The following is a 27490-nucleotide window of genomic DNA, read 5'->3' on the forward strand; positions in this document are numbered from 1 at the left end:
CTTCACCACTCTGAAACAGTATGGAATAAAGCTCAACCCGGCTAAATGTGTATTTGGGATGAGAAGTGGGAAGTTTTTGGGTTTCTTGGTAACTGATCGGGGAATCGAAGTCAACCCCGAAAAAATCAAAGCAATAATGGACATGCCTTCCCCTCAATCTATTCGGGATGTGCAAAAATTAACCTGGGAGGATTGCAGCCTTGTCACGCTTCATTTCCCGGTCTGCTCATCGAAGTTATCCATTTTTTCAAGTTTTGAGGAAAGCACAAAAATTTGGCTGGGATGAAAAATGTGAACAAGCTTTTCAAGACTTGAAGAAGCATCTGGCCAAGCTGCCTGTCTTGATAAAAACCAGAGCCCGGGGAAAAATTGTGGATCTATTTATCTGCTACTGAGTACGCTGTTAGTTCGATGCTCGTCAAGGAAGAAGGGGCTGACCAGAAGTTGGTATATTACATCATTCATGCCCTCCGAGGAGCAGAATTGAAATATAGTGAAGTGGAAAAAATAGCCCTGGCTCTGGTGATGACTGCCCGGAAACTCAGGCCTTATTTCCTCTCACATCCAATTGTGGTTCTCACCAATTCTCCACTCGAGAGGATCATGACACACGCCGAAGTCTCAGGAAGAATGGTTAAATGGAATGTAGAGCTTGGGGAGTATGACATTGAATACAAACCTCGAGTTGCTATTATGGCCCAAGCCTTAACAGACTTCTTAATAGAGATGATTCAACCGGGAGAAGAAGAGGTATGGAGAATCTTTGTTGATGGTGCATCGAATCTATCAGGATGTGGAGTGGGGGTGGTCCTGATTGCCCCATCAAGAGAAAAGATCAAGGTGGCTCTAAGGATCGACTCCAGGGTCACCAATAATGAAGCAGAGTATGAGGCTGTTCTGGTAGGGTTGCAGGCTGCCCGGGAAGTCGGTGCCTCCCGGGTCATTATTTATTCTGATTCTCAGTTGATCACCCAGCAAGTCAAGGGAGCATATGAGGCCAAGAATGAAAAAATGCTCAAGTATTTGGGGCTCATCAAGGCCCGGGCATCGTCTCTAACCGACTGGAGCGTTGAGCAAATTCCCAGGGAGGAAAATGCAGAAGCTGATACCTTAGCCAAATTAGCTTCTTCCATGTCAGATATAAGCACCCGGGAAGTTCTTTGTTTTACCCGGCTAGTGCTTTCCGTCGATGAAGAAGTATCATTTGCCCAAGGAAGCTCGTGGATGACCCCTCTCATCGAATATATAGTCCATAATAAGCTCCCTGAAGATAAAGCTCAAGCTCGGAAAATCAAAAAACAAGCACCCAGATTCGCCTTTTTGAATGATGTTTTATACAGCGATCATATCAAGGCTCATTGCTCAAATTCCTATCAGAAAATGAGGTAGAGTATGTCCTCCAAGAAATACACGAAGGGTGCTGTGGTGAACACATCGGTGGGATTGCCCTGTCCCGGAAAGCTATATTGGCCGGATTTTGGTGGCCCCAAATGAATCGAGACGTTGTCCGGCTTGTTAAAAAATGCTAGGGTTGTCAACACCATTCTAATTTTCACCATCGCCCCGCTGCTAACATGCAACCGATTTCAGCATCATGCCCTTTTGATCAATGGGTGTTGGATATTGTGGGTCCTTTCCCCATAGCCCGAGCACAGAAAAAATTCCTTCTTGTGGCTGTGGATTATTTCTCCAAGTGGGTAGAAGCCGAGCCATTAGCCAAAATTACTGAGGAAGAGGTCATGAAATTTCTTTGGAAAAATATTGTTTGCAGATATGGCATCCCAAGAAAATTGATTTCAGATAATGGGAGGCAATTCCAGGGAAAGAAGATTACCTCGTGGTGTCAAGAAATGAAGATTGTTCAATCCTTCACCTCAGTAGCCTACCCCCAAGCTAATGGCCAGACTGAAGTGACTAATAGAATCATTGTGCAAGCATTGAAAGCCCGGCTCCATGGAAAGGGTAAAGATTGGGTGGAGGAACTACCGAGTGTATTATGGACATATCGAACTAGACCACGATCATCTACTCGAGAAACTCCCTACAGCCTAGTCTATGGTTCAGAAGCAGTCCTACCTGTGGAGATTGGGCAATTCTCTACTCGGATAGAATCTTATCCAAGCAACAATGATCAATCCCGAGCCATTGAACTTGATCTAGTTGAAGAAAAGAGAGATCGGGCAGCCATTCGAATGGAAGCTTATCGCAGCCGGGTAATGAAATCTTATAATAAGCATGTCCGATCATGAGATTTCCAGGTTGGAGACTTGGTCATGAAAAGAGTAAAGCCAGTAGGTGATGTGGGGAAATTGGAAGTACGGTGGGAAGGACCCTTCAAAATAATTCAGAGAGTCAGCTAGGGGGCAGCTTATTATCTCGAAGATTCTCAGGGACACTCTCTTAAAAGGCCTTGGAATGCTTTTCATTTGAAGAAATATTATATTTAGAAGCTTTTGCATCTATTTCTTGTACATCAAATAAAGAAATTGTTCCAAAGAAGTGTCTTCTAAGTCCAGGGACCCGTATCCTGGCCCGGGAACCCGCACCTCGGTTATCTCCTAAGTCTAGGGACCCGTACCCTGGCTCGGGGACCCGTACCTCGGTTATCTTCTAAGTCCAGGGACCCGTACCGTGGCCCGGGGACCCGCACCTCGGTTATCTCCTAAGTCCAGGGACCCGTGTTATCTCCTAAGTCCAGGGACCCGTACCCTGGCCCGAGGACCCGCACCTCGGTTATCTCCTAAGCCCAGGGACCCGTACCCTGGCCCAGAGACCTGTACCATGGCCCGGGGATCCGCACCCCGGTTATCTCCGAAGCCCAGGGACCCGTACCCTGGCCCGGGAAATTTACCCCAGTTATCTCCTACGATTAAGGGACTCGCATCCTAACTAGTTATCAAGATCAGTTGTTTAAAGGATCATGCCCCCAACTTAAGTGTTTGGTGAAGTTTGATTAAAATCTACAAGGGTATTCGAAGCAGAGTTTTATGCTACTTGGAAATATTTTAAAGCAGTTGACAAATACCAGAAAAGAGTATTTCATTAATACTGAAAAAAATTCACAAGATGCTCGGAAGCCCGGGAATAAATATAAAAAAATATATACAGTCCTAGTCTACTACTTTGGGATCCTCCTCCTTTTCCTCATCCGGGAGGGATGCAGTAGCCTTCTCCAAGTCCGGGAAGTCCTCTCGGTCTGCTGGGACGAGGCCCAGCCTCTTCAAACTGCTCCAGGCACTTATTGAAGCCCTGTTCAAAGTAAGGGAAGGTTTTGTCAGCCACCATCTTCTTGAACTCCGGGGACTTCAGGAAATTTGCCATTTGTTCCTCCTGGGCAGTCTTTATAAGGCTTACAGCAGCCTGGAAATCCTCGGCTTGGATTCGGGAGGACTCTGCTTCTTCCCTGGCCGCCTGCACCTCTGCCCGGGCCTCAGCTAGTTCTGCTCGGGTCAAGTTCATTTATTGCTCCCAGACAGCCCTCTCTAGGGCCAGAACATGCTCATGGAGCTCCTTCAACCGGCCTACCTCCTCCTGGAGTTTGGCATGCGTCTCCCGGGCAGAGCTGGCCTGGATGTTGGCCCTTTTGGCGGCCTGAGCCACTCGCTCAAATGATGCCATGAGGATTTGCAAGCCCTGAAAATATGAAAGAGGTAAGTAAAATGGGTACAGGATTAAACGATAAAAGTACACAGAAGAACTTACAGAGAAGGACCGGGCTACTCCTTCGCACAACATCTCGTTCGGATGGAGTCCTTGGAGATGTCCCACCTCATCCGGGCATAAGAGACCTCGGATCATCTTGACTAGATCCGAGCTGACGTCATCCCCAAAAATATTGGGAAGGACCCAGGATCTCTCGCCCTGCGGACCAGAAGATGACCCAGCAAGAGGAGGAGGCCGGACCACCTCCTCAGTCTCATCCTCTATGGCCACCGTCTCAACTACCGGCTCCATAGCAGCTTTCCTCTTTCGGTGATTAAGAGGCGTCGGGTCCTCTTCAGCGGCCAGGGAAGTAGTTTCCTCCCGGGCGGGGGTCGTTTCCTCTTGGACCCCGGCCTCTCCCCAGATCATGTTCTCCTCTAGCTCCCGGACCTCAGCCTCAGCCTCCGCCCGAGCTTGGCGCTCTTCCCGCTCTTGAACCTCCCGGGCCCTCTTCTCCGCCCGGGCTTTCTTTTGCTCTGCTTTTCTCTTGGCAGCTGCTTCAAGAAATCTCGCCTTGATCATATCTTCTTCAGCTGCATCGGAGAAAAACAAGTCAGAAAAATTAATATGCCAAGATAAAAGAATTAAGATAGTGATTTACCAGCTTGCGACCCGGCTTGATCAAATTCGTCTATAATTCGGTCCACAGGGTCTTCAGGCCGGGACCCGATCCCATAATGAACCAGATTATTTCCCCCGATCAACATCGAGGATAGGAAGGACTACTTTTCCAAAGCATCCCAGGCGTGGGTGAAGGGGGGAAGAAGTTTGAAGTCTCGGGAAAGCTCGGGTTGAGTGGGCAAGGAAGATAGAAAATTCAGGGCACAGGTTGAAAGAGTCGGGAATTGTAAAAAGAAAAACTTTGTTTTCCATCCCTTCAGAGAGGAAGGGATGTCAGTTAGAAACTGGTAATGCATACGGGCCATGAAAGAGAAGACCCCAGTCATTGAACCGGCAAGAGTAAAAATAATGAAAAATAGAAGAATTGATAGGAATGTTCTTCATGCGGAAAAGAATAAAAGTAGCGGTCATGATCCTAAAGGCGTTAGGATGGAGATGGTTAAGGGGAAGATCAAAGAAGCGGGCCACCCCTTCAAAAAAGTGGTGAACTGGGAAACGGAGGCCACTTTTAAGTTGTTCTAGGAAGAAAGTTTGGAAGCCGGGAGGAGGGGTGTCCGGGTGATCGTTTGGCCCAGGAATTTTGATTTTGTAAGTAAAAGGGATGGAGCCTTATGATCTTATCTCCTCTAAGCTACCCGGGCGAAGGGTAGAAGTCACGGTAGAGAACCACAAGGGCCCTACTACCTTGTCTTTCCCCTTGCCAGAAACCCCAGTAGGTCGGGAGGAAGAGGCTTTGGCTTGTTTTTTAGAAGGGGGTCGGGAAGAAAGAAAATGTATTGCTATGGGGATGTGCTCGGAAGTTGCGGAAGGGGTCGGGGAGTTATCCTTTGACAGACCCTTAGCGTTAAGACCGGAGGTAGAAGAGGTGGAGTTAGATATGATGAAAAGAAGAGTAGTTTAAAAAGACTTACTGGAAAGATGAATAGTGGTGACTGTTAAACGTAGAAGTCGCCGGAAACACGATTTGTACGTCGGAAAACTTGAGAGGAAAAATTGCAAGAGTTTGGCCGCCTTTTTGATTTTGAACGTGATTTTTGAAAATCTCCTATGCTGCTATATATAGGGGGTAAAAAGTGATCTGGGTCGTCGATGGGAGGACACGTGGACGGCTCAGATATGCCTCGGAAGTTGTGTCGGGTAGTCGAAAAGACAAGCGCTGGGATTCGAGACGCCATGATATTTATCTTCTCGGAATACGAAAAGTTCCTGACAACTTTAATGATAAGGCGTACGTCAGCACTGACAAATATGACATCATCCTTATCATCTCGGGGAGACTAAACGACAGAATATCTCTCTTGACCGGGCACATAAGATTAATCGGGACAGCAAGTACGACTCTAGCCCGACTATTTAAGGAGGGAGTGATGATACCCCGGGACGTCCCGGGCCATGGGGATTGTTCATGGAAAACTGCCCGGGTCCGAAGCATGGATTGCTCCCGGATCGATAAGACGACATATGAGTGCCGCATTTAATACCGCCGATAAAGTAAGGTGTGTGTAGTCAATCTATCTCTGACACCAGTGCAAGTGGTTGACAAAATCAGGTGGGCTGGATGTGACTAGTATGATATTTGACATGTCAGAACAATAGGGTATAATCAGCCGCCCTATTATAATTAATGCTCAAACACAAAAAACGAGGTCATCATTACATCCTCTACTATAAATACAAGGTTCTTCACTTGCATTTACTCTCTATTCAAGATATTGAATTCACACATTGAATGCTCTCATTTATTGTTCATTTACTCCCACTCTCCACATCAATCACACAGCCATCACTTGGCTACATTGGTTTTCTTGCTTGAGTTTCTCACTGACTTAAGCATCGGAGTGGTCATGCCGAACACCCCTCCGGCGCCCATTCACGTGGTTACTTTCTTGTTCGCAGATCTCTCAAATATCTCAGGAAGAAAAGAAGTTCAGTTCAAATGTTCAACTCATATTTCCTTTAACATCTTGATAGCAAATCCGGCAGAGTATCCTACCTGACTCTTCCATTTCGCCGGGTTGCATCAATCCTTATTTTTAGGCGGCTGAATCGACTAGGAACGAATTTAGAATATACAGTGTTTACAAATGAGTTTTAAGATCAAATTACGATTCATTTGTATTAAAGTATAATCAAGAACTTTATATATGCTGATTACATGTCTATACAGATTAATCAAAATGAAACCACAAAAATTTAAATTATATTAAAATAAAAACTATTTATTACACTTGAGTCAATAAATTCCCTAGCCAACAGTTGGATTGCAGGGCATCTACTCTAACAATCTCACACTTGCCCTAGAGCCAACTACCCATAAACTTTAATCTCATTGCTTCGCGATTTTTCTCAAACAATGATCCTGGCAAGGGCTTTGTAAGTGGGTCAACAACGTTATCTGCAAAGGCGACTACTTCGACTGATATATCTCCACTTCCCACAATCCCGAATGATGTGGAATTTTCTCAGTATATGTTTGGATCGCTGATGAGACCTTGGTTCTTTGCTTGTGTAACAGCACCATGTTGTCGCAGTATACCGGGACTAGGATCAACTCCATTAAGAATAACGCACAACTCTTGGACGAAATTCCTAATCCAAACTGCCTCTTTGGCTGCAGCAGATGTATCAATATATTCAGCTTCAGTGGTGGAATCTAGAACGGTATCTTGCTTGGAACTCTTCCAAGATATAGCCACACCATTGAGCGTACATACAAAACCAAATGTCGATTTCGAAAACTTTAAAATATTTTAAAGTATTTAACCTTTCTATAATTACATTGATTATCAGAACTTTAAAATATTTTAGTAAAACAGTTCTATTCGGATACTTGGTGGTTGAAAACTTGAACAAATACTACAAATAAATACGTTACACAAATCAAGTGCAATACACGTTTTTTATCAAATAAAAAATAAATAAAACTTAAAGCCTGAAGGAACGATCAATCATACATAAACATGAGTACGAACTGTAGACAAAATACATTATAATGTTTTGTAACACATGTTTCTGATACCATCTGTTGGTATTTCATATTCGACGCGCGGTGGAAATATGTAAAAAATAATATTAAACAGCTTTAAAAAATTTCACAACAAGATTGAACAAAGAATCTAGTTTAAATATAAAAACTTTTACAAGTTCTCTTACAAATAAATATGCAAACACCAAAAATATATTAGAATCGTTATCGAAAATCTTTGGATACTTGAGTCTGTGTATATGATTCAATTCTCGGGAATTTTTCCAGGTAACACGATTTTCCTTGCCAATCTTTCGAATCAACCGACGGACAAAAGTGGGCTGATTTTCACTCGCAAAAAATTCTAAAATAACATAGAGAAGGACACGAGCATTTTGAGATAAGATCTTTGATGATTTCTTTTGCTAAGTTACGATCAACTATCCAAGAATTTGGAAAATCATTTTTCAAATGTCAAGAAATAAAATCTCTATAAACCCTACAAAATTTTAACCTAAATAAATTATCAAATATATAGTATTTGATATCCAATATTTTAGTTAAAATATTGAACTATAATATATTAGGATTCTCGAGCCTTTCATCTTCTCAAATTAATAAAACCAAACCTCAACAAAATTGAATATATTCGACTTCCAAAAATTGGTGAGAAAAAAATCTAGTATTTGACATCCAAAATTTAAACCAATTATTTTTGGAATTCTCGAGAATCACGATTCATAAAATCAAGGAACGAGTTTTAGATTTGAATTAGAAAATCAAATCTATTTGTAATTTGAAATTATTTGACTTCCAAATAATTATAAAATATATGATATTTGATTTTAAATATTTAAAACAATAAGTGTATCTCTCTCCCTTTTCCTAATTAATTTTTTTTTATAAACAAATTACAAATATAAAAATGTCATCTTAAATAATAAACATTTTTATTATTTAATTAATTTATGAGAATTAATAATTAATCTTATTCAAGAGTATCCATCACATTTCATGAAGATGATTAATTATCTAATTTATTAATTCCAATGTTACTCCACTAAAAAAAAACTCGAAACTGCACTATCGAAATGTGGAGCTGTGTTTACCCAAAAGATTTGAACAGCTCATCGATATAATCGGTACATGTTGATCAACCCTTCTTCGTTCATGGTTCACAAATAGAGTTAGGCGAAATTACCGTTTTACCCATTCATTTGCCTCAAGTACCATTGATCCACCAGTCAACAGTTAATTCATAATCTGATTACGAATTAGAGCGCTCAAACTGTTTCGTACCAAAACTAACACTCAAGGAAACTATTTTAGCATCCTTTCGGAAGTTACGGATTCCGTGTTTGTAAATCATATACTCAGATAAAATGTATTAACTGAGTCTCCAAAATATAAGCGTTCAGCTTATTATTGAACACAAAATTTCTTGTGAAACTGTCTCACGGATCAATTTCATGGGTCGAATTTTTTATTTGGGTCATACATGCAAAAATATTATTTTTTATGCTAAAAATACTACTTTTATTGTGAATATCGGTAAGATTGACTCGTCTCACAGATAAAAATTCGTAAGACAGTCTCACAAGAGAGTTACTCATTGTTGAAACAAGTTAACACAAACAAATCAAAAGACCCGTTAACAAAAACAAGGACTTTATGATTACTCAGGCTTCGTAAGATCATCTTAGAGACATTGAAGTGAGTCTTTAAAACAATACTTAAATACATATTCTAAAATCACATGTGATCCTTATCATATATAAACACATTATACAAAATGTCTATGCTTAGTATAATCACACTGACAATCCGGATAAAACTATCATATTCCTAATATCAGAAGAACCCATTAATGATTACCAATTAAAAATTCATACTTTAATCAATCATGGATATTTTAAATATATTATATGTCTTATATACTCAAATCATAATAACAATAATATATGATGGATTTTTTTTATAGATATTCATTTTTCGCAAAATAGCACAAAACAATCGAACAATAAAATAAATATTTCTTTTATTTAAATCAACAATACCCTTGTGTAGATTTTGGGACCCTCCGTTTTCAACCTGTTTGAGCTGCTAATGGAGTAATGGTTAACGACTGCAAATGATTTGTACCGGTTGACACAACGAGGATGAAGGTTGCTTCTTCGCAAAAACAGATAAAGATAGAGACGCAGCGAATGACGAGTAAGAGGATTTTTAAGTCTACACCAAAAGATAGTAGGAAAAGAAAACCTTATCGGGACGGCCGATTTCTTCTTCTCTTCCAATGATCGACCTTTCAGGCTTCCGCTCATATACAAGTAACACTTTGTCTGCTGTTTAGCTTTGTCATGGTCCCAAGGATTGTAGGATTACGTCTTCCTTGTGCCATTTTGCAGGATCATGCAAAAAGCCTAAAATTCCAGTTGGAAAAACACCACAAAGCTGAAAGAACTCACAAGTGATCATTAGTGTCAATTTCTTGCCACAGTATAAACAATAGGTGGTGAATATAAAAACAGCTTTTGAACAAAATTACATCAAACTTGGCAATCAAATGAGAACCACTAAAACTCCAAGCAATACATCCAAATGAGTCTTTACATAGCGCAATGAATCAAAGCATGTAATACAACCAGTACGAACTTCGGGTACGAGATTACATAACTAAAACAAATCTCGGTATCCCTATAATATATACCAAAACAACGCATACATGGTCATCCTTTATTCATTTCACAAAAACAGAAAACACAGAAATAGTACTCGTAATCAAGTGAATTCTAAGATGTTTTAACCGGACCATCCTCTCTGAGAACCTCCAGAAGAGTGCCCATTCAGCCTGTCGAGTACGGCATTGAAATCAACAGGCTGACCACTCTCTTCCAGCCTTTGAATGACACCGACGACATGATCGCCCCTATAGCCCATGCTAACCAATTTCTCGATCAACTCGTTGTAAGGATGATTGCGGGTGGACTGAGGGACAACCATGTTAGCACCAGGAATGCGCTGTGCATTCAGAGGGATACTGGAAGGAGGATAAGCACCTTGCTGAAAATGAGGCTGTGGGAGAGCATGATGCGCCCTTCCTCCTTCACCATCAAATATCATATAAGGAGCTCCAGGGGGAAGTACTGGGCGAGACCCACTATTCATGAATACATCTCCTGATTGAGCCACATAACCAGACTTGAGATTTTGAGATGAAGGCTGTGGTTGAATTGGTCTGCCAACAGCACCGTAACCATATGGTAATGCATCAGGACCAACTGAACCAGGTTGAGTTGCACCTGCGTAGGACACTTGCACTGGCATATTATTGGGAATCATATCTGCAGGAGACTGATTTGATTGATTAGGTAGGTAGGATGAGTAAATTGCTGGAGAAGAGGACCTAATCTGTGTTTGCATAACTGGTTGTTGGGGTGGTTGAACAGGCTGTGGCTGTGGCTGTGGCTGTGGCTGTTGCTGTTGCTGAGGCTGTGGCTGTGGCCACTGCTGCTGATATGGAGGTAATGACTGAACCTGGGGCCCCTGGTTAACCTGAGATTGTGTTGGCTGTGGTGACATCCTAGAGAAATCTTGAAGTTGAGCTTGTGCGGGTATATATTGAGTCTGAGATGGATGAGATGGGACAGGTTGATTATTCATTTGTGGAGGTAAGTAATAAGCTTGTACTTGTGATTGTGGCATAGTTTGGGAAGGCATAGATGGAGGTGCCATAGATGGCTGCTGATACTCGACTGGTCGGGCAGGGAGAGACGGTGGAGGAATCGCTTGGTGTGGTACAAGGGCCAATTGCAGACTTTTGACATCAGATGAGTTCTCATTTTTCTTTTCTTCAGAAGCAAGAGGAGAAGGTTTCTCTTCGTTACGTGCAGCTGAAGAAGAATCCTTCTGTGCAAGCTGAAGTTTAGCTAGCTCCTTCTGGGTATCAGCCAGTTCCTGTTTATCCCTTAAGATCTGCACAGACCTGTGAACCTACATGTAAAACAAAATAAATACTTCATTAAAATTAACAGAGTAATAGTGAAACAATGTTTATGACAAGGTTGACACTAAGTAAGAAAATGTAAATAAAGTTGGAGCCAAAAATATAAAGGTATAATTTAGTGGGTCAAAACATATGAAAAAGAACATAATCTGCACTGTACTGATGCACCATAACTCTTATCATTTAGCAAAGAATCCTATCCTAGAAGTTCTCAAAATTTCCAGAATATACTATTCACATATCACACCAACCTCAACATACGGAAGACTCACTTCATGTTTAATATAAGTCAAGATGCATTATAGCAATACACGCAGATTAAGAAACAGACCTCTTGCATGTTCTTTTCTAGAGACTTCAGCTTCAACTCTGACTCTTCATGATCACGAACTAGGTCGCTGCGCATTTCTCCAATCGATTTGTCAAGATTATAACAATACAATTCCAACTGAGACAGCCTCGAACTAATTCCCTCGAGGAATCTCATGAGATCATCAGTGTGTGTTTTCACGGTCTTCTCAACAGTCAAGACGACATCTTGATTAAATGAAGATTCTTCAGGTGGACTATAAGTCGTAGTAGGATACAAAGGTGTCCTAGCCATTCTGCTTTTGTGAAACTCCTGCTTAATTTTGAGTAGAGACTCGTCACAAAGTGTATCTTTTGTAAACAGTTTAAAATCAGTGATTCATAACAAATCAACAAATTAGGATAGATTCATAACAAATCAACAAATTAGGATACAATAAATAGCCAAAAGCACGACAGTTGAAATAATTTTACATGAAATCCAAGTAAGTGGCACCAAAGCACTGTCATATCTATGCTGATGAACTCATTTCTCATCTTTTTCTCGCAGCTAATCCATCACTTAGGGTCAAACCATAACAACTTTCTTAGTTGCATGACCATAAAACTTTTACATCAAGTAAATTTAAAACTCGGGATACCATGGCAGACTTGTTCACATTATTCAACCAAGTAAAACCTACGCATGATGAAATAACTCCTCTGTGCAAAACAACCATCTTTAACAGAACGTAATCAGTTCTACCCAAAAAATAATAATATAAAAAACAGTTCTATGAGATGTAGCTAATTTCAGAAGATTCCTTGAACAAAACCCTAATTTGTATCAACCATACAAACACACAAAAGTCAACACCTAATGTAGGTGAATCCTAAATCCAAACGTTAAAACCCAAACAGGAGAATAAAAATTGATGAAACAATTAAGAAACAAATAGCCCCTTCGCCAAGAAATTGACAGTAAGATAACAACACAATCTCAAAGAAGTTTACCTTATTGGAATTCGTTCCGATCGAAGAATCGGAGTGGGTTCCATTATTCCCATCCTGATTACCGTAATCCTCGTAGGAGCAGAGGATGTCATCAGATGCGAAATCGAATCCTTTTGAGCCCGAATTTCCTCCCCGGCCCGATGACCCAGAAGCCATAGCTGCTGAAAATGGTAGAGAAATTCCGCACGTAGAGATTCTTGTGGAAGAAAACTGATATTAATGGGGTTGCTTTTGCTTAGCTCAGAGGATTTGAAAACGAGGGTTTGAGTAAGGATCTGTTTGGCTGACTGAACTTTATGCACACGTTTGGAATGAGGACGAAAACGTTTTGAGGATGCAAAAGTCGTTGCACGATATCTCTCTCGTCACAGATTTTATGGATTGAAATGAGCCATCTTATTTTATATTATTTTATTTCGGTGAAAAAGAAAACAAGTCATTAGATTCATTTGTTAAATTCTTTTGATTAGTATACTAACTTTATGCATTAACAATTTTTCATTCTTATATTTAAAAATTTGTAGATAATTTTTTGTTTAAATTCTGATTCCAAAAAAACATATTGCATCTAGATATAGAATAATTCAAAATACAATATATTATTATGATTTGATTTTATCGTAGATAATTGTTATAGTTCAAAAAAGGAATACATTAAAATCAAATAAGATAAGCAAATCGCAAAAACCAACTGAAAATTCAATATTTCATCGTGTTAACTTCAATCAACCAAAATTTAAAGAGCTCGATGAAACTTGGATTAACTATCCACAAGGAAAGGATCTACTCCAACATGAAGAGTACACATGAGAAGCGCGAAGGTGGATGAGAATCCTAAGGTGCTTGTAATAAGAGATGCCAATATTTTGCTGCAAAAATGAGGAACCACCCCACATAGAGGTGCCCATCCCACATAAATGTTGCCATCTTTTACTAGGAAATATGTTTGCCATGCAGCTCCAAGGCTCGTGGCACCAACGAGGACGTTCAAAATCTATACATGTATTTTCAAGAAAAACAAAATGAGAGAGAATTGAAATTTCAAATTACAATAACGAGAGATGAAAAAGATTGGCAGGTGAGAATTGGACAAGCCATTTCCATTGTCTGCATAAAAAATATAGATGAATCTTTATCTATGAGACGGACCAATCCTACCGATACTCACAATAAAAAGTAATACTTTTAGCACAAAAAGTAATATTTTTTTATGGATGATCCAAATAAAAGATCTGTCTCACAAAATACGACCTATGCGACCGTTTCACACAAATTTTTATCATAAATATATTAATGACGTACCACATCTAGAAGGATTATTGTTTTCCAGAGTTGACTACCAGATGGAATGAATAAGATTCCAAGATTATAAATGCATCCTATGCTACTTAGGACGGCATAAAACCTGCATAAAAATCAAATACTAAAATTTTATGATTTCTTCATGAACAATTAAGCACCACCTCGAACTAATCCACTGCTTATTGCCTAAAAAAGAGACATATATTTTTAATCAAAAATTTTATATGTAATATAAAAATTTGAGCAATGCCAAACTACCCAAAATAGTACTAATGCTTGATAAAATAAATAAAAGGATAATATGTCCACTTATTTAGGGCGTGATTAAATCAAATTGACTTTAATTATCCATAATTAACAAGATATAGTTTATTGATGGAACAAATGTGATATTTTCAACAGTTATACATCTACCAACCAAAAAAAAAACATTATAATTAACAGATTTGATTAAAATAATCAGTTGGAAAAAATATTATACATGAAAAATACTCACATGAATCCATTCCAATGGTAATATTTGGCTTCGAAAATATAGGATTCTACCTCAACTTTTTGGTAGCTTACAAACATCACAATGGCTGCAACCAAAAGCGACACCACCGCTATTCCTCTCATTATTATGGTCAATATTGGCTTGTTTCCTCCCATTAGTAACAATTTTTAAACTTTCCCTGAAAAAAAATAAAATTTTAATCTTCCTTTAACTAATATTTGGCATATAATATTTTCAACTTTTAACATTATTTGTTTGATTTTTCAGTTTTAATATTATGATCGTAAGTGTGAAGATTAATAATTCGCACAAAAAATAATTTAAGAGACTATACAAAATAAAAAATTAAAAGTATTTTTATAAGAAACCCCAATACGAATGAAATAATAATCTTTCTTAACTAAAATTAATTATAAAACAAGAAGAGAGATTACAAGGTGTCCTCTAACCTTGATAGGAATACTCGGATGATGAAGCCTCGGATTAGCAAAGAACTACAAAATATAACAAATTTTGAATAAGATATTATATATTTTTATATTAACGAAGTTTTTTTTACTTATAGATAAATTGGTTTAATGAAATAAATAATAAATACTAAATTGTGAATTGGAAATTTGGGATTTGATTAATCGGGGAGAGATGATTTAGCGAAGTAAGTTTCTTTGTATGGGAAGGAAAGTGTATATTAATTAGGTAAGTTTTCTTTGGATGGGAAGGAAAGATGTATATTTTTATTTTATCAAAGGAAAAGAAAGTGTGGGGTAAATTATAGGATAATTTATATATATATATATATATATATACACACAATAAAGTCTTAGCAAAAAATATAAAAATATTTCAAATAATTTAAAAAGTTACGTTTTTATATAAACAACATAGTTATGTGAAAATAATTTATTTTCTCAATTATCCGCTAGTGTTTGTGATAGTTTTACCAAATAAATTAGATATATAATAATAACTTATCTAAGTATATATAGCTATGTTAGATATGTTTTCTTGTATAAATATATATATAAATATGACTTATAAGCCAGAATAGAGAGATTGTACATTATTATCAATAAATTGTGATTTTGTTTCCAATTTGAGAGTTCTCTCTCGTATTCTTCTTGAACGTATTGAACTTATCAGGAAACATCTTTAAACTGTCCATTTGATGTTGCTTCTTATTAGAAAATTCGAAGCCTTTTCAATTGCTTTTGTAAGAATTTATATATATGTGTTAATGGTAATGGGTCGCCCATGAAGGCTGACCCGACCCGACCCGACCGACCCAAACAATTCAAATTAGTAATTTGAATTTATTGGAGGGAGTGGTTATTGTCTAATAACCTCCCTAATCTTCCTACATGATTAATTAGATAATTATCAACAAAAAGAGATGAAGTGGTCGAGACATTCATTTTGATTGCACACAAATCATATCACAATTATCAAGCATTTGGATTGTGCAAAAATTGATTCTTTTCCATTTGTGATCGGTATCGGATCATCGAAAAGCATTGTTATCTCCGGAACAAAGGTTAGTAAATCAAATACAAAGATCCTAAATCAATGATACGAATCCTCGTACGAATGAGAAGCAAACACGATTAATTAGAATCGCATCCTCAATTCAATAACGAACAAGGATCGATTAAGTTGTCCCGATCTTTTGAAACAAGTAACGATTTGTGATATTCACCTCTAAGCGATTAACACTTAGCAACAAATATCAACGATAATAACAATCGAATTTCATACGAACCTTCAAAAAACTTGTTTTGACAATCCGTACGAAAACAATCGACAAACGCCACGAAGATGCAATCTTTGATAAATTTGATTTTGTGAATAACAAAGCTAAAATAGCCTTGAATATTGAGAGAAATCTCCAATAATGTGTTTAAAAGTCTGAATCTCCCGTTCATAGGTTGATACAATGCATATATATTCAATAAAATAAGAAAAAGTAGACTAAAAAGTCATCAAAAGAGTTGGCAACAAAGTTTTACACGGAACTGCGCGCGGTAGCGCGTGATCTCGCGCGGTGGCGCGCGAGATTTTGCACTTAGACATCCTCGGGCGCGCGGTGGCGCAAGTTTACGCGCGGGGGCGCGCCATGTTCTGCACTTTTCCAGCCCGGTGCGCGCGGCAGCGCCGAAACACGCGCGATGGCGCGCGCGGGGCGCGCGTGCTGCTGTCCTCATGGTCTTTTAGCACTTGAATTACATTCCAAACACTTCCATCATTGTGTTCATGTTCCTCAAGCTCCTCTAATTTAGACACCCCATTTGTTGAACTTCCTTGGTAGTTCACCATGAATCCTTGAAGTGCTTCTTTAAACTTCTTGCTACGGCCCCTCGTTATAGGTCCTTCGGGCAACTCCAACGACTCCCATGCCTTCTTTGGTACTTGACCAACCACGTTTGCATCATCCCCCCCTTCTTGAAAAATATTTGTCCTCAAATCTTGATCATCTCCTGGTAAGTCTAGTTTGTAGGCATTGTCGTTGATCCTTTCAAGCACTTGAAATGGTCCATCACCCCTAGGTAGGAGCTTCGAACGTCGCTTCTCTGGAAATCTTTCTTTCCTTAAGTGCAACCATACCCAATCTCTCTTTTCAAAAACCATCTTCTTTCTCCCCTTGTTGGCTTGCTTCGTGTATTGTAAATTCTTCTTCTCGATGTTAGCCTTGACCTTCTTATGCGAACTCCTAACAAATTCAGCCTTCTTCTTACCATCCATGTTCAACCTTTCACTCACAGGCAAAGACATCAAATCCAAAGGAGTTAAAGGGTTAAAACCATAAACAATCTCAAATGGTGAATAATTCGTAGTAGAATGCATGCTACGATTATAAGCAAACTCAACAAATGACAAGCATTCTTCCCAATTTTTCAAGTTCTTTTTAAGTATAACACGCAAAAGTGTTCCTAGAGTCCTATTAACAACTTCAGTTTGTCCATCCGTTTGAGGATGACATGTAGTAGAAAACAATAGTTTTGTGCCAAGTTTAGCCCATAAAGATTTCCAAAAGTAACTCAAAAATTTAACATCACGGTCAGATACAATAGTTCTAGGCATACCATGCAACCTAACGACTTCCTTAAAGAACAAATCCGCAATGTTTGATGTATCATCGGTTTTATGACAAGCAATAAAATGTGCCATCTTAGAGAATCTATCAACAACAACAAATATTGAATCCCTCCCCTTCTTAGTCCTAGGCAAACCCAAAACAAAGTCCATAGAAATATCAACCCAAGGTTCACTAGGAACAGGAAGTGGTGTATACAATCCATGTGGTTGTGTTTTCGACTTAGCTTGTCTACAAGTTATACACTTTTCACAAACACGTTCAACATCACGTTTCATATGTGGCCAATAAAAATGTTCATGCAAGGAACTCAAAGTTTTAGCCACACCAAAGTGCCCCATCAAACCACCTCCATGTGCCTCCCTTACAAGTAATTCACGAATTGATGACTTAGGAATGCACAATCTATCTTCTCTAAATAAAAACCCATTCTGCAAATGAAATTTATCATGTGTACTATGCAAGCATTTTTCAAATATCTCCTTAAGATCCTCATCCAACAAATACAACTCTTTCACATGATCAAACCCCAAAATTTTCGACTCCAAGGTAGAGATTAGTACGTACCTCCGTGATAGTGCGTCTGCCACTACGTTTTCCTTACCTTGTTTGTACTTGATTATGTAGGGAAATGTTCCTATGAACGCCACCCACTTGGCATACCGCTTGTTCAGTTTCTGTTGTCCCCTAAGGTACTTTAGAGACTCATGATCAGTATGGATCACAAACTCCTTTGGCCTCAAGTAGTGTTGCCACATCTTCAAAGTTCTCACAAGTGCGTACAACTATTTGTCATACGTTGGATAGTTCAGCGCTGCTCCATTGAGTTTCTCACTAAAGTACGCCACTGGTCGTCCTCCTTGCATCAAAACCCCACCAATACCTATACCTGAAGCATCACATTCAATTTCAAAAGTATTAGAAAAATCCGGCAAAACAAGTAAATGAGCATTAATTAATTTTTGTTTAATAATATTAAAAGATTTCTCTTGCTCCTCGCCCCAATGGAATGGAACATTTTTTTTAATCACCACCGTCATCGGTGCTGCCAGTGTGCTGAAATCCTTTACAAACCTCCTATAGAAGCTTGCAAGACCATGAAAACTTCGGACTCGACCAATAGTAGTAGGAGTTGGCCAATCTCGAATAGCACTTACCTTATCTTCATCCACTTGTATTCCCTGTGAACTTACCACAAAACCAAGAAAAACAAGCTTGTTTGTACAAAAATCACATTTCTTTAAGTTAGCATACAAATTGTCAGCCATTAGTGTGATTAGCACAAGTCTCAAGTGGTTAACATGCTCATCCAAGTTTTTGTTATACACTAGGATATCATCAAAATAAACCACAACAAACATTCCTAAGTGTGCACGCAAAACATGATTCATTAACCTCATAAAGGTGCTAGGAGCGTTAGTTAAGCCAAAGGGCATGATCATCCACTCATATAACCCGTATTTGGTTTTAAAAGCAGTTTTCCACTCATCACCTTCTCTCATTCTAATTTGATGATAACCACTCTTCAAATCAATTTTGCTAAAGATACAAGCACCATGCAATTCATCTAACATATCATCTAGTTTAGGTATGGGATGCCTATACTTAATGGTTATGTTATTGATTGCTCTACAATCTACACACATACGCCATGAGCCATCTTTCTTAGGAACTAGTAAAACAGGTACAACACAAGGTGACATGGACTCACGCACAAAACCACTATCTAACAATTCACTTACCTGCCGCTGAAGTTCCTTAGTCTCCTCCGGATTGCTCCTATAAGCTGGACGATTTGGCAATACACTCCCCGGCACGAAATCGATTTGGTGCTCGATTCCCCTCAATGGTGGTAATCCTTGAGGTAGCTCCTCCGGAAATACACCTTCAAATTCCTGCAAAAGTGAAACAACAATGCTCGGAAGGGACCGGCCATATCACTTGTGTTAAGGAGAATCTCCTTGTAAAGAATCAACACAAGTGGATCATGTGTGTGCAACAATTGCTTCAACTCATTCTTTTGGACCATATATGTTTTCTTTTTAGCCTCTTTCCTCTCAATTTCTTTTCCCTCATTTTCTTTCCTGTCTTTTTTCTTTTGTATGGCTATCTCACCGTTTTGATCTCTCTTTCTGTCAGCCATCTCATCTTTTCTTTCAAGGGCCATCTCACTTTTGGTCTCACTCTTTTTTTCTGCCTCTTCTCTCTTCTTTTTTTTCAATTGGTCCTCCAACACTTGTTTTGGGGACAAAGAAAGTAAAACAATAGGTTCTTTCTTGAGTACAAAAGAATATCTATTCCTAAACCCATCATGTGTCATTTGTCTATCATAGTGCCATGGTCTCCCTAACAAAATATGACAAGCATGCATTGGCACCACATCACACAACACCTCATCAACATACTTCCCAATCGAAAAAGAAACCAACACTTGTTTTGTCACCTTCACTTCCGCACAATCATTCAACCATTGAAGCCTATATGGTTGAGGATGCTTTAACGTAGGTATACCCAACTTTTCTACCATTTCACTACTAGCCACATTGGTGCAACTTCCTCCATCTATAATAATGTTGCAAACCTTGCCACTGACAAAACATCTAGTATGGAACAAGTTTTCCCGCTGATTCGTCTCCTCTTCTTTGACTTGGGCACTCATGATACGCCTAGTCACTAATGCCTCACCCACAACTGCTTCATATCCCTCATCAGGATCCTCTAATGCAGGCATCTCATCTTCATCCTCTCCATTATCTCCCTCACTATGAGATTCATTCTCCCCATAAGTATTCAATACCATCACCCTTTTATTGGGACATTGGCTAGCAATATGTCCAACTCCTTGAAACCTAAAACATTTGATATCTCTAGAACGATTAATAGGAGTTTCAGGTTTACCTTGCAATCCCTGCTTAGGCGCCTCCTGTTTAATGTCAACTTTGGCCTTGGCCACAACTTTGCCTTCTTCACGTTTAACAACGTTGGAACGCCAAGGTGTTGATGCATTCCCCACTTGAGTAGTGCGACCAACTCCTCTCCTCTTGAGTTGTTGCTCCACTTTTATCGCCATCTACACCATCTCATCTATATCCAAGTAGTGCCTAAGCTCCACTTGGTCTTGAATTTCCCTGTTTAAACCACACAGAAAACGAGCCATAGAAGCCTCACTATCCTCCTCTATGTTTGCTCTAATCATGACTACTTCCAACTCTTTATAATAGTCCTCAACACTCTTCACACCCTGTCTCAAAGTTTGTAACTTCTTAAACATTTCTCTATACTAATGATTTGGTACAAACCTCTTCCTCATTACGCTTTTCATCTCAGCCCAAGTTTCTATAGGCCTTTCATTGCATCTTCTCTTAGTGGTCAATAATTGATCCCACCAAATAAGTGCATAATCAACAAACTCAACCACGGCCAACCTAACTTTTTTGAGTTCAGAATAGTGGTGACAATCAAAAACAAATTCAACTCGCTTTTCCCATTCTAAATAAGCCTCTGGGTCTAACTTACCATGGAACGACAGAATTTTCATCTTAATGCTACCTATGTTACTATCTTCCTTATTTCCATCATCGTACCTACCCCGTACAGCTTCTCTTCTTCCCCTACCAAATCCTACCTCTTCCGCTTCTACCCCAGTTCTCGTTTTGACTCTCCTCTTCTCCTTCCAAATCATAATCATACTCTTCTTCTTCGCCTCTACCCAAACCTTTAGGCTTAGATTTATTTTCACTAGTACTAACCTCAAGCCTATCCAACCTCTCATATAAAGGATCCAACTCAGCCCTCATCATCCTACTGAAATACCCAAATAACGCCTCCATTTGAACCTTAGACAACCCCTGGTTCGAACTATCTCCTACCTCCCTCTCCATTTTACTTTCAGATTTTGTACCTGCAAGAAAATGTTAGTAGAAATAAAAGATGTTCCTCACCCAAATTCTCACGATCACTCCAAAGAAATAACGCTCTCACTCAAATGTTTTCACTCGAATGTGATAGTTCTCTCAAAAGTGTGATCAATCTTTATATTTGTAAATCAAACTAACAAGATCCAACTCGTGGACACTCGCAACTGTCTCACTTGGACTGCACAAAACAAAGAACACTAGAATAACGCAGATCTTACAACAATACAAAGGATAACACGGATCTGAAAATAGAAACGAAAGTATAACACAGATCTGAAAACAGAACAAAATTTTATAAAGATCTGAAAATAAAAACGAAAGGATAACACAGATATGAGAACAGAACGAATTTTTTTTTAATTTTTAGACAGATCTGAAAATAGCAAGGAAAAGATAACACCGATCTGAGAACAGAACGAAATTTTAAACAGATCTGAAAATAGCAACGATAACTTACTTGAATCAAAGAGAACCAAAAGCTCTGATACCAAATGATACGAATCCTCGTACGAATGAGAAGCAAACACGATTAATTAGAATCGCGTCCTCAATTCAACAACGAACAAGGATCGATTAAGTTGTCCCGATCTTTTGAAACAAGTAACGATTTGTGATATTCAACTCTAAGCGATTAACACTTAGCAACAAATATCAACGATAATAACAATCAAATTTTATAAGAACCTTCAAAAAACTTGTTTTGACAATCCGTGCGAAAACAATCGACAAACGCCACAAAGATGCAATCTTTGATAAGTTTGATTTTGTGAAGAACAAAGCTAAAATAGCCTTGAATATTGAGAGAAATCTCCAATAATGTGTTTAAAAGTCTGAATCTCCCGTTCATAGGTTGATACAATGCATATATATTCAATAAAATAAGAAAAAGTAGTGTAAAAAGTCATCAAAAGAGTTGGCAACAAAGTTTTACACGGAACTTGCGCGTGATCTCGCGCGGTGGCGCGCGAGATTCTGCACTTAGACATCCTCGGGAGCGCGGTGGCGCAAGTTTACGCGCGGGGGCGCATCATGTTCTGCACTTTTCCAGCCCGGTGCGCGCGGCAGCGCCGAAACACAGGCGATGGCGCGCGCGGGGCGCGCAAGTGCGCCGCTTCTGGCGCGGGGGGGGGGGGGGGGGGGGGGGGGGGCGGCTTGCTACTGTCCTCATGGTCTTTTAGCACTTGAATTACATTCCAAACACTTCCATCATTGTGTCCATGTTTCTCAAGCTCCTCTAATTTAGACACCCCATTTGTTGAACTTCCTTGGTAGTTCACCATGAATTCTTGAAGTGCTTCTTTAAACTTCTTGCTACGACCCCTCGTTATAGGTCCTTCGGGCAACTCCAACGACTCCCATGCCTTCTTTGGTGCTTGACCAACCACGTTTGCATCAATCAAAGTATGAATTTATTTGATAATCATATACGATATTCGAGTTAGATTTCCGTCGTTGGTATCAGAGCAATATATTAGATGATGTTCTAACTTGTTTTTCAATTTATTAATTTGATTCGGAAGTTTTTTTGTTTTTGTTCATTAATTGAAAATGATGGGTCTGTTGAAAATAAGGGTTGAAGTTGGATGTTGAAAATAAGAGTTGTAAATATTGAAAATTAGTGTGTGATAATGTATGTAATGATGTATTTATTTTTAGATTGTTTCCAAAGAAATTCTATATATAGGTCTCTCAAATTGTGAAGAAAAACGCAATTGAGTTGAGAAAATTTTATAAAATGTGTAGTTTAATATATTTTGTGAGTTTGATATTACTTTTTACCGTATATTTTTTATTTTTAACACGTTATCAACACGATACTCGAAAGTTCTATTATCCATATTTTTTCAAGCTCCAAAACATAAGAAAAATGTAACAATATTATAAAGTAAGAATATTTATTTTAATGTTTATTTATTTTTATTCTGTATATATTTAATATATAATATCATGTTATTATATAAAAAGAGTTTATGACACCTCATTATAATAACGTGATGTGATTATATTATTACACTTCTTATATATTTTTATTGTGTTACTGTTTTTTATTGTATATATATTTTAATAATTTCATGTTATTATATAAAATGAGTGTATGACACATCATTATTATTACCATAATACATTTATTGTAAGGTCTAGGAGATTCGAATTACGTAACATGACTGCATGCAATCTAGAGTTTTATTTAAAATATGTGTTTAATGAATTTTATGCATTGAACGCGTGATTATTGCATAGATATGTGTTTATTTCATTGTTTGTTAATGCTTCATGTATTAGGGTTTTAAGTTGCATTTCGCGCTCGAACGAGTAACGGAGACCGGTGATAATCAGGAAATTTTTTTTATTGAATAATTAGTTTTAATTATTTAATATAGGGTGTATTTAAGTGTGATTTTCTAAAATGGGTCTTGGTTATTATTTTTACTCTTCTTGTATATTTTTAACCGGTACGCAAAATTTAGCGAATTAGAAGACTTTTTTAGGGTTCAGACAATATTTTCAAAAACATACCAAAACGAAATATTTTTCGGGAATGTTATTGGACTTGATGAGTTTATTTTAGTGCTTAATGGACCCAAAAACACTTTTAACCCTTTAAATTTTAATTAAGGGCTCATTAGTGTATTATTTTATGACTTAAACCTAATAAACTAAATCCTAAATCTAATAACACCAAGTGGCCGCCCCCTCCCTCATTCCATCAGCAGCTTTTTGGAAAATATCCAGCAGCCATCTCGGTTTTCCCTCAAAGCTTTCAAGGAAAAATTCTTCCCCGCCTCTCCGATGCGCGTTCTACGCAAGAACCTTTGAATTTTCGAGCACACAAACGTTAAGGCACGCCATGTGATCAGATCGGTCGGTAGGTGAAAGAGTGTTTAGAAGGGGTTTGAACAAACACTTGACAATTTTACTCTTTTAATGAGTCAGTTTAGTGATAAACTGAACTCGAAAATCTTGTTATGTCAATGTCAATCAGTTAACTAATGAAAGTGCGGAAATATAAACTGACTGACTGACAGATAGAATAAAACTGAAATTAAGAGACACGAGATGAGACAACCCCCTCTCATGACATTTAAATTAAACAGGAAAAACATACGCGGAAGCATTTGAAATTACATGGGAAAGAAATAATAAACCATTTACATCATAAGCATAAAAAAAACATGTTCCAAATTTAATCTACATAAACATTCACTTTTGAATCTTCCAAAAGAAAACCAAAAACCAATATAATTTTTACCCCATTAATTTTAACAAAATACATGATATCTTCAAACCTAACATGTTCACTAAACACAAACCAATAGTGACATGAACAAACAAAATCTTTCCCATTTCTTTTTATATGACTTCTCCTGCCTGGAACAATCCAGTTCAATCCTTCTTATCACCTGCATCACATGACATTAACTGGAATGAGATAAAACTCAGTAAGCAGAAAGCTATACATAACAAGTACATATACATTGGCTTGGCTTTAAACATGGATATAGCAATGTCAATAAACAATGAATCAATGGCAATGAACAATGAATAATACCATCTTCAATGAACAATAGGTAGCAAAGCAATATAGATGGTATTTTATGGCATGAATTAAAGAAAAGGAAATGATAATTCTGTGACCTGTGACCTATGGATAGTATCTCTTTGATATATAAATATATCAAAACTGTGAGAGATGCGCATAATCATGTGATTGGCCAATGACATGCATGAATTAATATCATTCCTTGGCTTTAATAATAGGAAACTTCATTGGGACATTTTAACAAACACTTGGTAAGCAACAATAGAGTACTAGCTCTTATCAATGAATTCAATGATATTCTTGACTCAATGAACAAATAATAGTACATACAACCATAATCTAACAATGGAAGGAGCTAGACATCAATAAACATGGCTTATATACATATATATCATGTGAGCATTAGAAGGAAAAGCTTCTACTTACAACCCAACAAGCAATTTGGTTGCTAAGGTGACCTTGAATGAATTCCTACAACACAATACATAATAACAACCAACAATCATCACTCAAAACCATAGAAATCAATAAATTCAACTTAAACCTTAATTACTTCAAACCCTTCTAAGCTCAAAAGATAGAACCCTTACCTTGAAGCTTAGAAACTTAGTAGGAGAAGTTAAGAAATTCACTAAAATCCTTCAGCTTGAAGTGGAGAAATGTTGGAGAGAAAATTTGAGGGAAAAGAGAAGCTTGAACCGTTGGACACTAATGGAGGAATGAAGAATAGAGTAGAAGCATCTAGAAAAGACATATATAAGCCTTTCCATACCTCAAAACACATTTTTACACTTGCTGGACGCTCGGGCGGTCACATAATACCGCCCTAGCTCGGATCTTACTGCCCAAAATCTAAAAATCCAGAATGAGGGGCGCTCGGGCGGTCATTTATTACCGCTCTGCGCACAGCTCCATCAAAGATCGCTTCCGAAACGCCTCTTTCCTTCATAATTAGGAAATGTGGTAAACAAGAAAGTTGTAGCTCTATGTCTTGACTTGCATCTCCAATTAGCCTCATGTCATTTGAAGGTCTGAGTAAAAATTTATGCTCAATCTCCCAACATGTGTCAAAACAAGAATAACGAAACACACTACACACTTCGGGGTGCTTTAGGCTCGTCTTCCACAATGATTTGAACAAAACTCAAAACAAGAAAGTTATAGCCTTATATCTTATCTTTCTAATGAAGTGGCCTCATATCAATTGGATCATTATACAAAACATTATGCTAAAAACCACAACTACCGCCACATTTTTCATACCGTTTCTGCACTTTCATTTCCTATTAGACTCAAAATTAACTTTCTATTCTACCCATTCATTTCCTTAATCATCACCAACTATGAACATAATATCAAAACCATAACCATATTTTAACCATTTCAATAAACATAACCATCTACGATAACCATTACCATACTTTACCGTAATAAACCTCATCCATAACCATGTTTCTTAAACACCAAACCATAGAATACATCATAGACAATAGCATGATAAAAAGGTTGGGATATTACACGAGATTTATGGATGTTCGGAGATTTCAATCACTCCTACGTCACCCCTTCTATCTAAAAAATAAGAAATTCACTAAAAGACTTGTACAGACCCGTTTTAGTTTTGAACTTAACAATGCCAAACTGAAACTCTTAGTTTCAATACAGTTTAGCAGTTCTCAATTGATATGAAACTACTCAGTACAAATGATCTCTATAAGATCGAATATTACAACTAAGTGTTTGTGCTTGTAAGCTCAATGTATAGCCTTGAATGCGATGAATGTATATGCTAAGTGTGAGCTTTTGAAATGTTTTGAATATGAATAGAAAGCTTGTGAGGAGATTTCAGCAGAATAACAACTTGGTAATTTTGTTCGCTTTGTTCTCAGCTACTCTTCTCGGCTATTTATAGGTTTTGCTTCCAACGGTAACAATTAATACGTTTGAATCTTTCTATCCGTTATTTGCCATGTAAATATCCTTCTGAAAATCGTACACTGTAGCATTGCTGAAATGCGGCGTTCCCACTACATTTTGTAGTCTGCCTTTGTACAGTTGTCGGTTGATAGTTACATTCCTTAACTGATGACGTGTCAAATTATTTTATCAGTTTGACACAGCCGATAGAATTAGCTGATAGCTCTCAACTGATTGTAGTAAAACGGATCAGTTCCAACTGATCATCCAGTCCACTACATTGTTCAGTTAGCTTAGTTCAGTTGCCTTATCTGCGCACTAATCTTCAGTTAGACATCCAATAGTTTGCGTATTTTTAGATAAGTTATTTTCAGTTTTCTTGATCAATTTGTTCAATTTTATACGCTCGGTTTGTCAAACTTCCAAAATTAAGTTTCCAACAATTTTTCCCTTTGTGGTGTTTGACAAAACTTAGAAAATGTGAACTGATCAAGCTGAATATTTTTTAGATAAAATAATCTTTTATTAATCAACTCTTTCAATGTAAAGATTCGTACAAAAAATGAAAGAATAAAAGAATATTCTGCTGACTAAAAATAATTCTTCAAAATCTGCCAAACTCTTCAATTGAAT

At 38.0% G+C, this 27490-nt stretch overlaps 2 protein-coding genes and 1 pseudogene across 2 annotated transcripts; 1 reads left to right on the plus strand and 2 right to left on the minus strand.

Annotated features, from left to right (window-relative positions):
• Positions 1 to 411: 411 nt before the first annotated feature.
• Positions 412 to 1389, plus strand: LOC142525917 (uncharacterized). Its single transcript, XM_075630202.1, has one exon. It carries the CDS (start codon positions 412 to 414, stop codon positions 1387 to 1389), a length of 978 nt encoding a protein of 325 aa, XP_075486317.1.
• An 8448-nt stretch (positions 1390 to 9837) lies between these two features.
• Positions 9838 to 12893, minus strand: LOC142526687 (uncharacterized). Its single transcript, XM_075631233.1, has 3 exons — positions 12597 to 12893; positions 11626 to 11916; positions 9838 to 11281 (listed from the first exon to the last, which is right to left on the minus strand). The coding sequence occupies exons 1-3, from the start codon at positions 12750 to 12752 to the stop codon at positions 10091 to 10093; spliced, it is 1638 nt and encodes a 545-aa protein (XP_075487348.1). The 5' UTR covers positions 12753 to 12893; the 3' UTR covers positions 9838 to 10090.
• A 463-nt stretch (positions 12894 to 13356) lies between these two features.
• On the minus strand, positions 13357 to 20804 carry LOC142525918 (uncharacterized; annotated as a pseudogene).
• Between the last annotated feature and the right edge of the window lie 6686 nt (positions 20805 to 27490).

This window comes from Primulina tabacum, chromosome 15 (genome assembly GCF_025594145.1).
Source record: "Primulina tabacum isolate GXHZ01 chromosome 15, ASM2559414v2, whole genome shotgun sequence".
In the NCBI taxonomy this organism is placed as follows: Eukaryota; Viridiplantae; Streptophyta; class Magnoliopsida; order Lamiales; family Gesneriaceae; genus Primulina; species Primulina tabacum.

Bases quoted from the DNA above. Each gene is read 5' to 3' on its own strand.
- LOC142525917 (XM_075630202.1), top strand. From the start codon at position 412: ATGCTCGTCAAGGAAGAAGGGGCTGACCAGAAGTTGGTATATTACATC.
- LOC142526687 (XM_075631233.1), bottom strand. From the start codon at position 12,752: ATGGCTTCTGGGTCATCGGGCCGGGGAGGAAATTCGGGCTCAAAAGGA. The intron at 11,917-12,596 runs GTAAACTTCTTT...AAAATTAAGCAG, and splicing joins TCGGAACGAATTCCAATAAG to GAGTTTCACAAAAGCAGAAT. The intron at 11,282-11,625 runs GTCTGTTTCTTA...TTTTACATGTAG, and splicing joins TAGAAAAGAACATGCAAGAG to GTTCACAGGTCTGTGCAGAT.